At 44.6% G+C, this 15,136-nt stretch overlaps 1 protein-coding gene across 3 annotated transcripts in view; it reads left to right on the top strand.

Annotated features, from left to right (window-relative positions):
* NIPSNAP3A (nipsnap homolog 3A) overlaps positions 1–15,136 on the top strand; it is an 80,430-nt gene that overhangs the window by 49,748 nt on the left and 15,546 nt on the right. For all 3 annotated transcript variants that reach the window (XM_077249435.1, XM_077249452.1, XM_077249443.1), the window contains exon 4: positions 8,366–8,515. In XM_077249435.1, coding sequence (XP_077105550.1) covers positions 8,366–8,515 — 150 coding nt within the window. The remainder of the gene's footprint in view (positions 1–8,365; positions 8,516–15,136) is intronic.

The raw sequence follows: 15,136 nt of genomic DNA, 5'->3' as shown, positions 1-15,136 counted from the left end.
CCAAGGAACTTATCTAGATGTGTTGTGAGAACTTTGAAACCCCAAGTGTTTCACTACAGTTTATAACGCAGAGCCGTGAAAATAAAACATCTTTTTTTTCCCACAAAAATGATTTTTAGCCCCCCAAATTTTTATTTTCCTAAGGATAACAAGAGAGCTTGGACCCCAGAAGTTGTTGTTCAATTTGTCCCGAGTACGCTGATAACACATATGTTGGGGTAAACCCCTTTTTGGGCGCACGGGAGAGCTCGGAAGGGAAGGAGCACTGTTTTACTTTTTCAACGCAGAATTGGCTGGAATTGAGATTGGACGCCATGTCGCGCTTGGAGAGCCCCTGATGTGCCTGGACAGTGGAAACTCCCCAATTCTACCTGAAACCCTAACCCAAACACACCCCTAACCCTAATCCCAACGGTAACCCTAACCACACCCCTAGCCCTGACACACCCATAATTCTAATCCCAACCCTAATCCAAACGTAAATGTAATCCAAACCCTAACCCTAACTTTAGCCCCAACCCTAACTTTAGCCCCAACCCTAACTTTAGCCCCAACCCTAACTTTACCTCCAACCCTAGCCCTAACCCTACCCCTAACCCTAACCCTAAACGTGACTGAAATACGTGGCACTGAAATACGTGGCACTGAAATACGTGGCACTGAAATACGTGGCACTTAAATACGTGGCACTGAAACACGTGGCACTGAAATACGTGATACGTGGCACTGAAATACGTGGCACTGAAATACGTGGCACTGAAATACGTGGCACTGAAATACGTGGCACTGAAATACGTGGCACTGAAATACGTGGCACTGAAATACGTGGCACTTAAATATGTGATACGTGGCACTTAAATACGTGGCACTGAAACACGTGGCACTGAAATACGTGATACGTGGCACTGAAATACGTGGCACTGAAATACGTGGCACTGAAATACGTGGCACTTAAATACGTGGCACTTAAATACGTGGCACTTAAATACGTGGCACTGAAATATGTGATACGTGGCACTTAAATACGTGGCACTGAAACACGTGGCACTGAAATACGTGATACGTGGCACTGAAATACGTGGCACTGAAATACGTGGCACTGAAATACGTGGCACTGAAATACGTGGCACTGAAACACGTGCAACTGAAATACGTGGTACTAAAATATGTGGCACTGAAATACGTGATACGTGGCACTGAAATACGTGATACGTGGCACTGAAATACGTGGCACTGAAACATGTGGCACTGAAATACTTGGCACTGAAATACGTGGCACTGAAATACGTGGCACTATGACTGTCAGAAAATGTTCATTAAACGGTTAGGGGTAGAGTTAGGGTTAGGGTTTGGATCCCTTTATCACCTTGATGGTGGTGGGTGGCTTTTCAGTGTGTTTTCTGTTTTTTTTCGATAAAAATGCATGCGTTTTTAACGCAAACAAACGCATGTGCTTAAAAACACCAAGAAAATACTGCAGGTTGTATTTCTGAAAATTAACGCATGCAGAAAAAAACCGCATGCGTTTGAAAACGCGACCAAACGTGTACAAAAAAAACGCATGCGTTTTCAATGTTAAATATAGGGAAAAAACGCATGCTTTTTTTGTGCAAAAAACGCTGCAGACAAAAACGCAAGTGTGAAACCAGCGACGCTTTTTATAGCAAAAAAGTTTTTGCGTCTCCACATTTTGAGACCTATAATTTTTCCACATTTTGCTCCACAGAGTCATGTGAGGTCTTGTTTTTTGCGGGATGCGTTGACGTTTTTATTGGTAACATTTTCGGACACGTGACCATTTTTTATCACTTTTTATTCCGATTTTTGTGAGGCAGAATGACCAAAAACCAGCAATTCCTGAATTTCTTTTGGGAGAGGCGTTTATACCGTTCCGCGTTTGGTAAAATTGATAAAGCAGTTTTATTCTTCGGGTCAGTACGATTACAGCGATATCTCATTTATATCATTTTTTTATGTTTTGGCGCTTTTATACGATAAAAACTATTTTATAGAAAAAATAATTATTTTGGTATCGCTTTTTTCTCAGGACTATAACTTTTTTATTTTTTTGCTGATGATGCTGTATGGCGGCTTGTTTTTTGCGGGACAAGATGACGTTTTCAGCGGTACCATGGATATTTATATCAGTCTTTTTGATCGCGTGTTATTCCACTTTTTGTTCGGCGGTATGGTAATAAAGCGTTGTTTTTTGCCTCGTTTTTTTTTTTTTCTTACGGTGTTTACTGAAGGGGTTAACTAGTGGGGCAGTTTTATAGGTGGGGTCGTTACGGACGCGGCGATATTAAATATGTGTACTTTTATTGTTTTTTTTTTTTTATTTAGATAAAGAAATGTATTTATGGGAATAATATATTTTTTTTTTTTTCATTATTTTGGAATATTTTTTTAAATTTTTTTTTACACATTTGGAAATTTTTTTTTTTACTTTTTTACTTTGCCCCAGGGGGGGACAATACAGATCGGTGATCTGCCAGTTTGCATAGCACTCTGACAGATCACCGATCTGATTGAAGTGCAGGCTGCTTCACAGTGCCTGCTCTGAGCAGGCTTCTGTGAAGCCACCTCCCTCCCTGCAGGACCCGGATCCGCGGCCATCTTGGATCCGGGTCTGGAGCAGGCAGGGAGGGAGGTAAGACCCTCGCAGCAACGCGATCACATCGCGTTGCTGCGGAGGGCTCAGGGAAGCCCGCAGGGAGCCCCCTCCCTGCGCGATGCTTCCCTGCACCGCCGGCACATCGCGATCATGTTTGATCGCGGTGTGCCGGGGGTTAATGTGCCGGGAGCGGTCCGTGACCGCTCCTGGCACATAGTGCCGGATGTCAGCTGCGATATGCAGCCGACACCCGGCCGCGATCGGCCGCGCTCCCCCCGTGAGCGCGGCCGATCGGCTATGACGTACTATCCCGTCGGCGGTCATACGGGCCCACCCCACCTCGACGGGATAGTACGTCGGATGTCAGGAAGGGGTTAAACTATCCAGACGCACAAGTCATTTGTATGGGAGACTTTAATTTAGTTATGGATAATAGCCTTGATAGATTGAGATTAGATGATGGGGGATCTGGGGAACCCCCCCCTGTGGTCCCGACTCAGCTGGCGTCATTTATGGAGGGCAGTGGGTGGTTGGACCTATGGCGCATGCGTCACCCTGGAGTGAAAGGGTATACCTGCCACTCATCCACTAAACGGTCTCTGTCTTGCATAGACTACATATTTAGTTCCAGTGGGTTGGCGGCATGGGTGGATAGTGTGGAGCATGGTAATAGGGGGATATCAGACCATAGCCCGATCATACTTAAACTCAAATTTGGGCAATCAAGGAGTGGTGTGGTCTGGAAGCTGAACCCCTTTTGGTTGAAACTAATAGATCATAATGACAGAACTGTGGATCAGTTGAAATGTTTCATCTCGTCCCACCCGGAACCCCAAAATGTCAATTTACTCTGGGATACTCTCAAGGCATACTTGAGAGGATGTTTGTCTTCCACAATTTCATATATAAAGAGAGTGACATCAAGAGAGGATGATGAGGTGGAACAGAGACTGAAAGATGCAGAGGCCGCATATATATCTAGCCAAACTAGTGGTAATAGAATCGAGTGGTTGACCTCACAGAGATTATATACTCAACACACGGACACCAAATCTAAGCGTAAGTTATTCTTCGCACGTCAGTCATATTTCGAGTTGGGAAATCAAACTGGTAAATTTCTAGCCTATCTGGTGCGTCAACATAATACGTCCAATACAATACTACAGATTCGTGCGCCAGACGGTATATTGATGTCCACAACAGAAAGAATACTTCACTGTTTTTATAATTACTATGAGTCATTGTATAACTCTAAAAGTGGCCTCGGTGTTTCACAATGTTTAGATTATCTATCAGATGTAACATTTCCCACATTGAATCCCACTCAGCGAGATTTTATGGATGCTAAATTCACATTGGAGGAGATAGAATTTGCAATAATGGATATGTCCTCGGGGAAAGCTCCCGGACCGGACGGGTTTCCCGTTGAGTTATACAAAAGATATCGGGATATACTGGCACCACTCCTATTGAAAGTATTCCAGGGTATATGGGAGGGAGGATGTATGCCTGAGTCTTTCTATGAAGCGCATATCGTCATACTTAAAAAGGAGGGGAAAGATCTTCTAGAATGTGGCTCCTATCGTCCTATATCATTAGTTAATGTGGACTATAAAATCTTCACTAAAATCCTGGCCATTAGACTAAACTCCATTATTCTAGATCTTATTCATCCAGATCAGACTGGCTTTATGCCAGGGAAAAACACCTCTATTAACATCCGGCGAGTTCAGTCAATAATTCAATATAGCTCCTTGATGTCCGATAATAATTGGGCATTAGCATCCCTGGATGCGGCTAAGGCCTTTGATTCTCTTGAATGGCCCTTTTTGTCAGCATGTTTACAGAAGTATGGCTTTGGAGATAAGTTTCTAAAATGGATCAATATATTATATACGAAACCTAAGGCGCCCTTAATCATAAATGGTTCCATCTCTGGGTCCCTCTCACTATCTAGAGGAACTCGCCAGGGGTGCCCCCTCTCGCCGGCTCTTTTTGCTCTTGCAATAGAGGCACTGGCAATACGTATGAGATGCTCCCCTGATATTAAGGGCATAGATATAGCGGGTCGGGTGGACACTATCGGTCTATATGCCGATGATATGATAATATTTATGGATAGGGCTGAGGAAACACTACCTAAAGTGATTGCTACCATAGATGTTTTTAGTAAATACTCCGGCTTATACATAAACTGGGACAAATCTGCTCTACTGCCTCTATCCTGTGCCCCAATGCCAAATCTTGAAATTCTATCCTTATTACCCGTCGTATCCAGTTTCAAATATTTGGGTATTTATATGTCTCAAAATAGTAACTCTGATCTGCGTCTCAATGTCTACCCATTATTAGACTTGGTTAAATCCAAATTTGCATCTTGGAGCAAACTCCCTCTATCTGTTGCAGGCCGTATTAACTTAATAAAAATGATTTTACTCCCGAAACTTAGCTATTGCCTTCAGCATAGTGCAGTGCCAGTACCTAAGTCCTTCTTTACAAATTTAAATTCCCAAACCACTTCTTTTATATGGGGGAAATCTAGACCCAAACTTAGACTGTCTGTTTTGCAGAGGCCTAAACGGGAGGGTGGAGCGGCGTTACCGGATTTTTTTCTATATTATCTGGCTGGGCAGGCTAGGGCATTGGACACGTGGATGCCTGGTGGCTGTCTTCCTAACTCTGAACATCATCTGCTTCATTCTGCTCAGGTGGAGTGTCCATTGGGTTTTTCAGAATCAGAGAAAATGAATGCTTCTCACCCACTGCCCATGCTCCGATCAGCACGATTAGTATGGAGAAAAATTAAGAAGGTTGTGGGATTTATAGATATTATTGCTGAAATGCCCTTGTGGAAGAATAACTGTTTTCCAACGCTGCTAAACCACCCGTCCACTGATTTTTGGGTGATGTATGGTGTTACCTCGGTGGGGGATCTGTATGACCACGGAACGTTTGTGTCCTTTGAACAATTGCAGTCTAAGCATGATATTCCAAGATCCCAATTTTTTCGTTACTTACAATTAAGATCTGCTTTTCAGTCATATATGAGAGGGGTGGACATGGGCCGCACAATCTCGTCTTTACCTCTGATAGGAATCCTCAAATCCCAGGGACCCCAGGGCCTTATTTCTTCTTTATATACCTACATGTTGTCGGCAGGGACGGGATCAATTATGGGACTTATCAGGGGGAGGTGGGAGAGACTCATCCCTGATACACAAAACGAAGAGTGGGAGGAAATTTTAGAGTCTCCACTTAAGGTATCACCGTCGGTCAATAATAGAATGACACAATTATACATAATATATCAATCGTATTTGACTCCCACGCGGCTTTTTAAGATGGGTCGACTTCAATCTTCGGAATGCATGCGTTGTCATTCGCCAGACGCAGACTTTATCCACATGATGTGGAGCTGTCCTATTATCCTTCAATATTGGAGGGAGGTGGTATCACTACTTTCCTCCGTAGTCCTATCTCCTATTCCTCTTGAACCGTTAGTTTGTCTATTTGGGGTATGGGACGAGGAGACCTGGGATCATCATGTTGGGATTCTTTTGCGGGAGACACTCTTTTTGGCAAGGAAGATGGTGGCAATGCGATGGATGGGGGGGTTCATGCCCCTCCCTCAGAGCCTGGGTTGAACTGGTAAATTCGGTCATTCCATATGAACGTACGCTATACCAGAACAGAGGATGCCCAAATAAATTTGAGAAAATTTGGAGCGGGTGGAACTCCTCTCACCTCACCTTGTAGACTTATGGTTAACCGCGTTAATGCAAAGTATCAAATTTCTCAAGATGTCAGGCAGGGGAAGATATGAACTCATTGTTAAACGGCAAGAAAGTAGTTAGTAGGATTCAGTTGTAGTTTGATTCAATGACTGTTAATCTTCTGTGACTCCATATCAGGATTATATGGTTTAAATGGAGTAAAAGTTATGTTGAGTACAAATTGAGATCTTTAATCATATATACAATGTACACGTTTTTTTTATTGATTGTAATGCTAATGAACACAAGTATGTATGTTGTGTATTTTCACTTTCTGGTTAATAAACGAATTAAAAAAAAAAAAGATGAATAACAATACACTAATATGTGTAAATACTGTAAATTAATGTGGAGATGAATGTATGCACAGCATCTTTGACGAGGAGTTCGGCTGTTTCCTTCATCTCACACACTGGGAAACCTAAGCTATGGTGGGGTGTGTTCCCTCTGTGGCATGCTGCTGTCTGCGTATTACTGGGCGACTCATACAGGCCCCCAGTGTTGGGTAACTAGTAACACCCTTTTGGAACTATTTTTTTTTTATTTTTTTTATTTTTGCCTTTCTGTTGCAGAGATATTAGCAATCAAGGTATTGGCATATGATGAATTATCTTTTTTTTAAATTCATCATGTGCCAATACTTTGATTGATAATATCTCTGCAACATAAAGGCAAAATGAAGAAAAAAACAAAACATGCTTTATTCTGCTCTGCAGCCACTATTAGGCCACGTGCACACGTTGCAGATTACACTGTGGATTTTTCCGGACTGATTTTGAATAAACAACATTACGTTTCTGCATGTTTTTTCCACAGCATGTGCACTGTGGATTTTGCTTTCCATAGGTTTACATGGTACTGTAAACTCAGGGAAAAATCCGCAAAGTATGCACATACCTTTACATTGTGTCGAGTTCCCAATGAAAACTTTGGTGGAAGGTCCTCTTTAAGCAGGTGTGGAAAAAATGCTGCAAAAACTCCCTCAACTAACAAAATGTAAAGTAAATGAAGACAAATTTAGCATATCAATAGATGCAGAGTCTTTAAAGGGCCCCTGTCACCCCGTTTTTTTCGTATGAGATAAAAATACCGTTAAATAGGGCCTGAGCTGTGCATTACAATAGTGTATTTTGTGGACCCCGATTCCCCACCTATGCTGCCGAAATACGTTACCAAAGTAGTCGTTTTCGCCTGTCAATCAGGCTGGTCTGGTCAGATGGGCGTGGTGTCTTCCCCCAGATCTTGCTTAGTTTTCCGTTGGTGGCGTAGTGGTGCGCGCATGTCCAAGGTCCCGAATCCACTGCACAGGGGAGTGAAAAGAGCGCGATGTGCACTATTTCATTGGTGATCGGTGGGGGCGGCCATCTTCCTTTGGCCGCGCGTGCGCAGAAGCGGCGCTCTGCTGGCCGCGGCTTCAGGAAAATGGCCGCCGCGATCTCCATCTGCGCACGTGCGGCATCCCGCGGCCATTTTCCTGAAGCCGCGGCCAGCAGAGCGCCGCTTCTGCGCACGCGCGGCCAAAGGAAGATGGCCGCCCCCACCGATCACCAATTAAATAGTGCACATCGCGCTCTTTTCACTCCCCTGTGCAGTGGATTCGGGACCTTGGACATGCGCACACCACTACGCCACCAATGGAAAACTAAGCAAGATCTGGGGGAAGAAACCACGCCCATCTGACCAGACCAGCCTGATTGACAGGCGAAAATGACTACTTTGGTAACGTATTTCGGCAGCATAGGTGGGGAATCGGGGTCCACAAAATACACTGTTGTAATGCACAGCTCAGGCCCTATTTAACAGTATTTTTATCTCATACGGAAAAAACGGGGTGACCGGTTCCCTTTAAAAAAGTTAGAACGGAATGATAAACCAGACAATCTATGCTGCATCGTGTTGTACTACATACTCCCATTAGGTGCAATAAACATAAGAAGGTATAACTGTAATGCAAAATGTTGTGTTTTCTTTATCCTAGGGGTCTATGAAATGGTCTCTTTTCAATTTAAGCCTGGAGGACCAGCAGTTTGGGGCAAATCATTTCGAGCTGCCATCTCCGCTCACGTTAATTGTGGCTACACAAAACTTGTTGGTGTTTTTAACACTGAATATGGATTACTTAACCAAGGTAATTTACCAAACCTACTTCAAAGCAGTCATGATAACACTGTGCCAAAAATGTAAGCACCCTTGAAATTGTTCCAGAAAACTAAATATTTCTCCCAGAAAATTATTGTAATTACCGTATTGTTCATACTATAATACAGACTTTTTTATTTATTCACCCTATTTTGGAAATTAAATTCCCAAAGGGGTATATCTACAGGTGTAGTGATGATTTTGACTCCATGGGTGTTTTCCTGAAACAAGCAGTAGTGGATGTTGCTGAGCGGGCGGGCGCACAGGGGGTGGGAGGGGGGTGGGGACAGGGATCTTTATTTTAAACACCAAAAAAAAAAAAAAATTTTTCATTTCTTCTCTCCAGCGAACGCTGCTGGAGAGAAGAAATGAATGGCGGCTTCAGCACCAGATGCAGGGGACAGCGCTTATCTCTAGCGCTGTCTCCTGCACGGTACCCACGGTGTGGTACCCAGTCGGCACACGGGCGGCACACTGATGTGCCACGTGAGCTCACGGACACACGGACACGGATAACTCCGGTACCGATTTTTCCGGTACCGGAATTATCTGGACGTGTGGGACAGGCCTTAGTGATTAGATTACTTTATTCTTCGGGTCGGTACGATTACAGCGATAACAGATTTATTTGTGGTTTTTATGTTTGGCTGCTGTCGCACACTAAAAAATGCTTTTTATTGCAAAAACAAGTTTCTGCATCACCATATTTAGATATTAGCTGTAATTTTTCCCTATTTCAACTGAGTCATTTGAGGGCTTTTTTTTACAGGACGAGTTGACATTTTTATTGGTACCATTTTTGGACACATTTTTTGACATTGTATGATCGCTTTCTATTCCTTTTTTTTGTGAGGCAGATTGAACAAAAACCAGCAATTCAGGATTTTTTTTTTTTTAATGCTGTTACGTGTATGGTAAAACTGATAAGGCAGCCTTAGTCTTTGGGTCAGTACAATTACAGCGATACCTCATTTATATATATATATTTTTTAATGTTTTGGAGCTTTACACAATGAAAACTATTCTGAGAGCTATAACTTTTTTTTTTTCCACTGACTGTGCTATATAGCGGCTTGTTTTTTGTAGGACAAGATTACATTTTCAGCGGTATAATTTTTATTTACATTTGTTTTTTTATCACGTTTTATTCCACTTTTTGATTTTCGGTATGATTACAAAGCATAGTTTTACCTCTTTTTTTTTTTCAGTGTTCACTGAAGGGGTTAACTAGTGGGACAGTTTTATAGGTCGGGTCGTTCCGGATACGGCTATACCAGATATGTGTCCTTGGGTGACCCCATGGCCATCTTTTAACCCATGGTCACTATGGAGACCATCAGCATGACGCGATCGCAATCTTGTTGTGTCAATAGGAGCAGAGAGGTAACTCCCTCCCTCTGAGGTGCCCATCAATGTCGCTGTCACGATTGACAGTGGCATCACAGCGGTTAAACACCTGGGATTGGTGCTAGCAGGGTGTCGCATGTTGGGAAGGGGTTAAGCTGAGGGTCCCAAAAATGTTGTCTTGCCCATCTTTGGGGTTTTGTGTGAAATTATGTCTACTTTGCCTTTCTCATCTCTGGTCTCCACCAAGAATCAAACTTGCGACCTCCATGTTTGTAGGCAGCAGATCTAGCTATGAGCCACTGCCCACATTGATGTAGAGAGGAGCATTTGGTAATCCTGAGCTGTATTGCAGGCAGTGAACCCAGAAGCAGATGATACGGGTACATCCAGATACATCTATAGCAGTGTATCTCTATGTCCTTGTATTCTAGAGGTGGACAAAAGTAAGATTTTTTTTTTGTTCCTATAAAACTACTAAAAAATAAAAAACGATTGCAAAAATGTAATTTTCTCTTTTTTTGCGAGTCTCCCCAGGTACTGAACTCAAAGTCTCTATAATTGCAGACAATAGCTAAAGCAATGAGCCACAGGCTCCAGTGACATCACTGGGAGAATTGCATTGCCGCCCCTGACCCTACAGTCAGGTTATACTAGTATATAGAAATGCACTGCTCTGTACAATGTTTCTCTATGTCCCTGTATTCTAGAGGGAGATTAAAAGACAATTTTTTTTTCTTTATATATAAAATTACTAATGATACAATGATAAAAAACAATTTACAATATTGTAATTTTTTTCTGTGCTTTTTTTTTTTTTTAAAATAATAAACATAACAAATCAGCAAATTATACAGACATAATTAGTGTTCCTGTATTCGTAACAAACCACAGAACTCAGCGGTCAGATTAATTATGGTGACTGGTAAATTGCATAAACAATGGCGTGATTTGATTTTTTAAATTTATTTATTTCTTCCCCCCATTAAAAAAATGTGACACTGAGGCCGATGCCGTTTGTGAAGATGTGAATCTGTATTTTTAATGCTTTTTCAATTCTGCAGAAATCTTTGAATTTCCACTTAAAAATGCAACAAGTTCTTTTTTGCCTGTGTTTAAATCAGGTTCCATATAGAAGTTTATAGAGGGGAAAAAACGCACCAAAACAGCACAGTGCAGCTGCGTCTTTAGATGAACTGGGGGCAGAGTTTTCATGAAATCACATCCATTTTGCTTGGACATGTAGACTGTGTTCATGTGTAGCGTAAATGCTGCTTTTCTGCACAGAAATGCTGCTGTGCTTAACTGTCCAAGCAAAGTAGACGTGATGTCATGGAAATTCCTCCCACTGTGCGTCTAAACAAGCTGCTGTGCGGGTTTTGGTGTGTGTGTGTTGTTTTTTTTTTTGTTTTTTTTTTCCCAAGATGCTTCTATGTGGAGCCTGTAAAAAACTGCAGTCACATTTTTAAGTGCAGAATGAAAGCTTTTCTGTACTATAAAAATACTTACAAATGTGACTTCACATATGCACCAAAAACACATCAAATAATGGAGAAAAGGCACTAAAATATGCAGTAATCAGAGAAGATTGTTACTGCATAGATTGGACATTTGCACATGGTTTTCTTTTCACAGACCTGCCTGAAAAACGTGCAGTTTTTTATTTCAGGAAATGTTACTCTTTTTTGAGCAGTTTTACTGTTGTTGAGTTTTGGAACTATTTTGGAAGAGTTTGTTTTCAGCCTTTTGACTGGACAGAGTCTAGTTTGGAGCAGATTCACTTCGCTGCACATGACAACTTTTTCAGGCGTATTCCACGTAACATCCTGAAAAATGTTAAAAAGAATGAACGTCCATTTTTTTAAACTTTTTTATTTTTCACTTGGCAGTCGCTCTGTACTTTATAAAACAAGTCAAAGGGAAAGCTCAAAAGATGCCCCGAAGACAACCGGACGTTTTTTGAGTATTTTGCAATTGTTTTTGCTTTACAAAAAAAAGCTGGTGATTTCTACATTACTTAACGGAGTGAAAAAAAGAGCCGGAAAATGACATTAAGCTCTCGCCTATTAAATCGGGCGAGTGCAATTTAATGAACAAAATCGGATTGCACTCGGCCCAGTGTTATACTATGGGACAGCTTGTATCTGCGATTATTTTCTCATGCCGATTCGGGATGCAAAAACAGTGGCAGCATTCCGTGAGTGGCAGTGAGAATCGGATGACATTTACCCATATAAGTCTATGGATTCATGTGAAACATTGCACTGCACTCGGATGTCACCTGAGTGCAGTGCGATTCCCGCGGATGCTTACAATGGAGGAGGTGGAGAAATTACTTTCTCCGTCTCTTCCGCACATGTGCTGCATTTCTCTGATGTGAGAATCTGAGCACAGTAGTGTAGGGGACAGGGACCTGGTGAGCTGTGCAGACGGGTGGAACCATTGTTGCCGGGAGTCGGGGTTCCGGGGGACGGATTTGAGGGGCGCATGGGAAGCCAGGCTCATGTGACAGGAGGCAGAGTGACACAGGGAGAGAAGAGGATAAAAAGAAAAACGCGCGAAAGCAGGGACAGAGAAGCGCGGGAAAACTCTGAGGAGAGGAAACTGCAGCGCAGTTGTCGTGTGTGTGCAGGCCGCAGTGAGACTTGCTGGAAGCAGGGGGAAAACGTGCAACAGACACTGCGACACTGCGGGCAATTACCAGAGCCCCCAAAAAGAAGCGCATTCGTCGTCAGCGACCCCCCAGGCAGAGGGGTAGTGCTGATCAGCTCAGGGACAGTATTACCGCGCTCCCCGGGAGCATCTTGCCACAGAGTGCTCCGGATCCTCCTGGGTTTTTCTTAGCTGTGACTGATACTGATAATTCTGCTAATTCTCCTCAAAAAGACTCCTCTCTGGACGTGGAAACGGTTATCCCGGATCAACGTCCGCCTGCGGGAGGTAACGCAGCACCGCAAAAGACATTCTGGACTCGAATCTACACCTGGGTTCGACGTCGGAGGACACCGCCTTCCCTCACCACTAGGACTACGTCGCTGACGGAGCCTCACCACCGGGACTACATCGCTGAGACAGCACTGATAAGTGAACGTTGTTGACTTTACCTTAGTAGGAGAGGTACTAGTGAGGCGCGGCCGCGTTCTTCGGGTATAGTTCAGGCCTCCTATATAGTAGTTAGGATTTACTGTGATATTGTATACTTGTACTCAAGTTCCCTGCGTGGAAAACTGTTGTTATATTTTTGGGTTGGGAGTTAAAAGAAAAGTTAAAAACGCTGTTTGCTTTCTGGCTCCCATTTGTCCCTGCATCCTTCTTTACCTGCGGTCTCTACATTTGGCGTAGTCGGCAGGATGCAGGATCCAAAGAGGGAGCCAGAAGATACGGAGGATGGGGCTGGCCCGAGAGCGTCTCTCTCATTGGGGGCCATGTTGAATAACCTGCCCAAGTTTAATGGGAGCAACATGTTGTTGTGGAGTTGGACTGAAAGGATGCGGGGGCTGCTGAGGATGCATCCTATGACCCCGGCCCTGGAAGCAGAGGTGGCCATTATGGCCTTAGACGGAGAGGCCCGAGATTCAGTGATGTTGAGACCCCCCACAGAGCGGAATACTTTTACCGGGGTGTTAAATGTGTTAGAGGGGACGCACGGGGATCCCACCGACGTGGGAGAGCTGCGGGCCCGGTTGTTTGGACGGCGACAAAAAGAAGGCGAGACTGTCACTCAGTACATGAATGCTCTGCAAGAGCTAAACATTGCAATCGTGCGGAAAGATGGTATGGGGATGGGACATGTTGACGTGACCTTGCGCGACCAACTGGTGACGGGACTGCGAGATGAGTTGACCAAACAGGCTCTACGTGAACGAGTGCGGGTCGACCCGCGCCTGACTTTCTCCGACATAGGCAATGAGGCCCGCACCCGGGAGCAAGAGAGGGGGGTGACGGTCCTGACAGGAGAGACTCGGGTTATCCAGACCGCTGCACCAGGAGGGGGTGAGCCGTCGTGGGTTCAGGAGATGCGGCAGGAGCTCAAACAAATCAGGGACGAACTGGCTGAAGTTAAAAAGAATGCGCGAAGCCCAAGGGAGCTACCCCGGGGGCAAGGGTCTGGGAGTCCAGCTCGTGGCGCTCATCCAGGATATTATCCGGTCCCCGGTGCTTGTTATGGTTGCGGGGAGGCAGGACATTTCGCACGGGAGTGCCCCCGGAGAGGGAGGGCCTCGTCCCGTCAGGCGTTAAACTAGAGGGCTCCGAGCTAAGGGGACGACGCTCGGAGCCAGAGTCCCCGCGGATGGGTGGTGAAAGTCCCGGAAATTTGGTTGCCAGCTGCCCCCTGGTTTGGGCAGAGTTTGAAGGGCGGGCTGTCCGTTGTCTGGTGGACACCGGGTCCCAAGTCACGACTATGCCCGAGGCTTATTTTAGAAAGCACTTTCCTTTGACAGTCAGACCCCAATGGGGTCCCGTAATTCGGTTACAGGCCGCCAATCAGCTGCCCATCCCAGTGGAAGGGGTCACCTGGATGCAAATATCTTTATGTGGGAAGGACCTGGGCCGCCGGGGGGTTGTGTTAACTCGGGGAGATCCCAGCCCACAACATACCGTGACCTTGGGGATGAACGTATTGAAAGATTTTGGCAGTTTTCTGTTAGGAGAGACTACGCAAGAGACACTCAATCAGTGGGGGACCAGTACACCTCAGGGCTCCGTGTTCAGACAGTTAGTGAGAGAAGTCCGGGTACAAGAGACCTGTCAAGAGGGAGACATACTAGGGAGAGTGATTACTTCCCCGACAGCTAAGGTGACGTTCCCCCCAGGACAGACTGTTATATCCCTGCCCATACGAGCCCGCATCCCTCTAGAAGGAGTACAAGTACAGATTGAGCCCACCTTTACATCCCCTTTGCCCACAGGACTGCTGGTGGCCCGATCCCTGGCTACTGTTAAAAATGGGGCCGTACCAGTACGATGTGTGAATGTGGACGAACACGATGTTGTGCTACGGGTCCGAAGTGAGATGGCCAAAGTGTTACGACCTTTAGAAGTGATGCCCCCTCCAGATACTTTGCAGTTAACGGTGGATTTCCCTGATCCCTGGATGGTCAGTGTCCGGTCTACGCAGGATCCTGAGCCAATAGCGTTTCGAAAGGGTCAAACTATTCTGGAGCACATGCGGACGGAATTGTCGGGCCTGGATCCATCACAGATCTCACAAGTGCAGCGACTCCTTGGACATTATGCTAAAGTGTTCGCACAACATGAAGATGAT

The sequence above is a fragment of the Ranitomeya variabilis genome, chromosome 1, assembly GCF_051348905.1.
Source record: "Ranitomeya variabilis isolate aRanVar5 chromosome 1, aRanVar5.hap1, whole genome shotgun sequence".
Lineage (NCBI taxonomy): Eukaryota > Metazoa > Chordata > Amphibia > Anura > Dendrobatidae > Ranitomeya > Ranitomeya variabilis.
The sequence above is the reverse complement of the archived record's forward strand: the minus strand, read 5'-3'. Positions and strand labels throughout refer to the sequence as shown.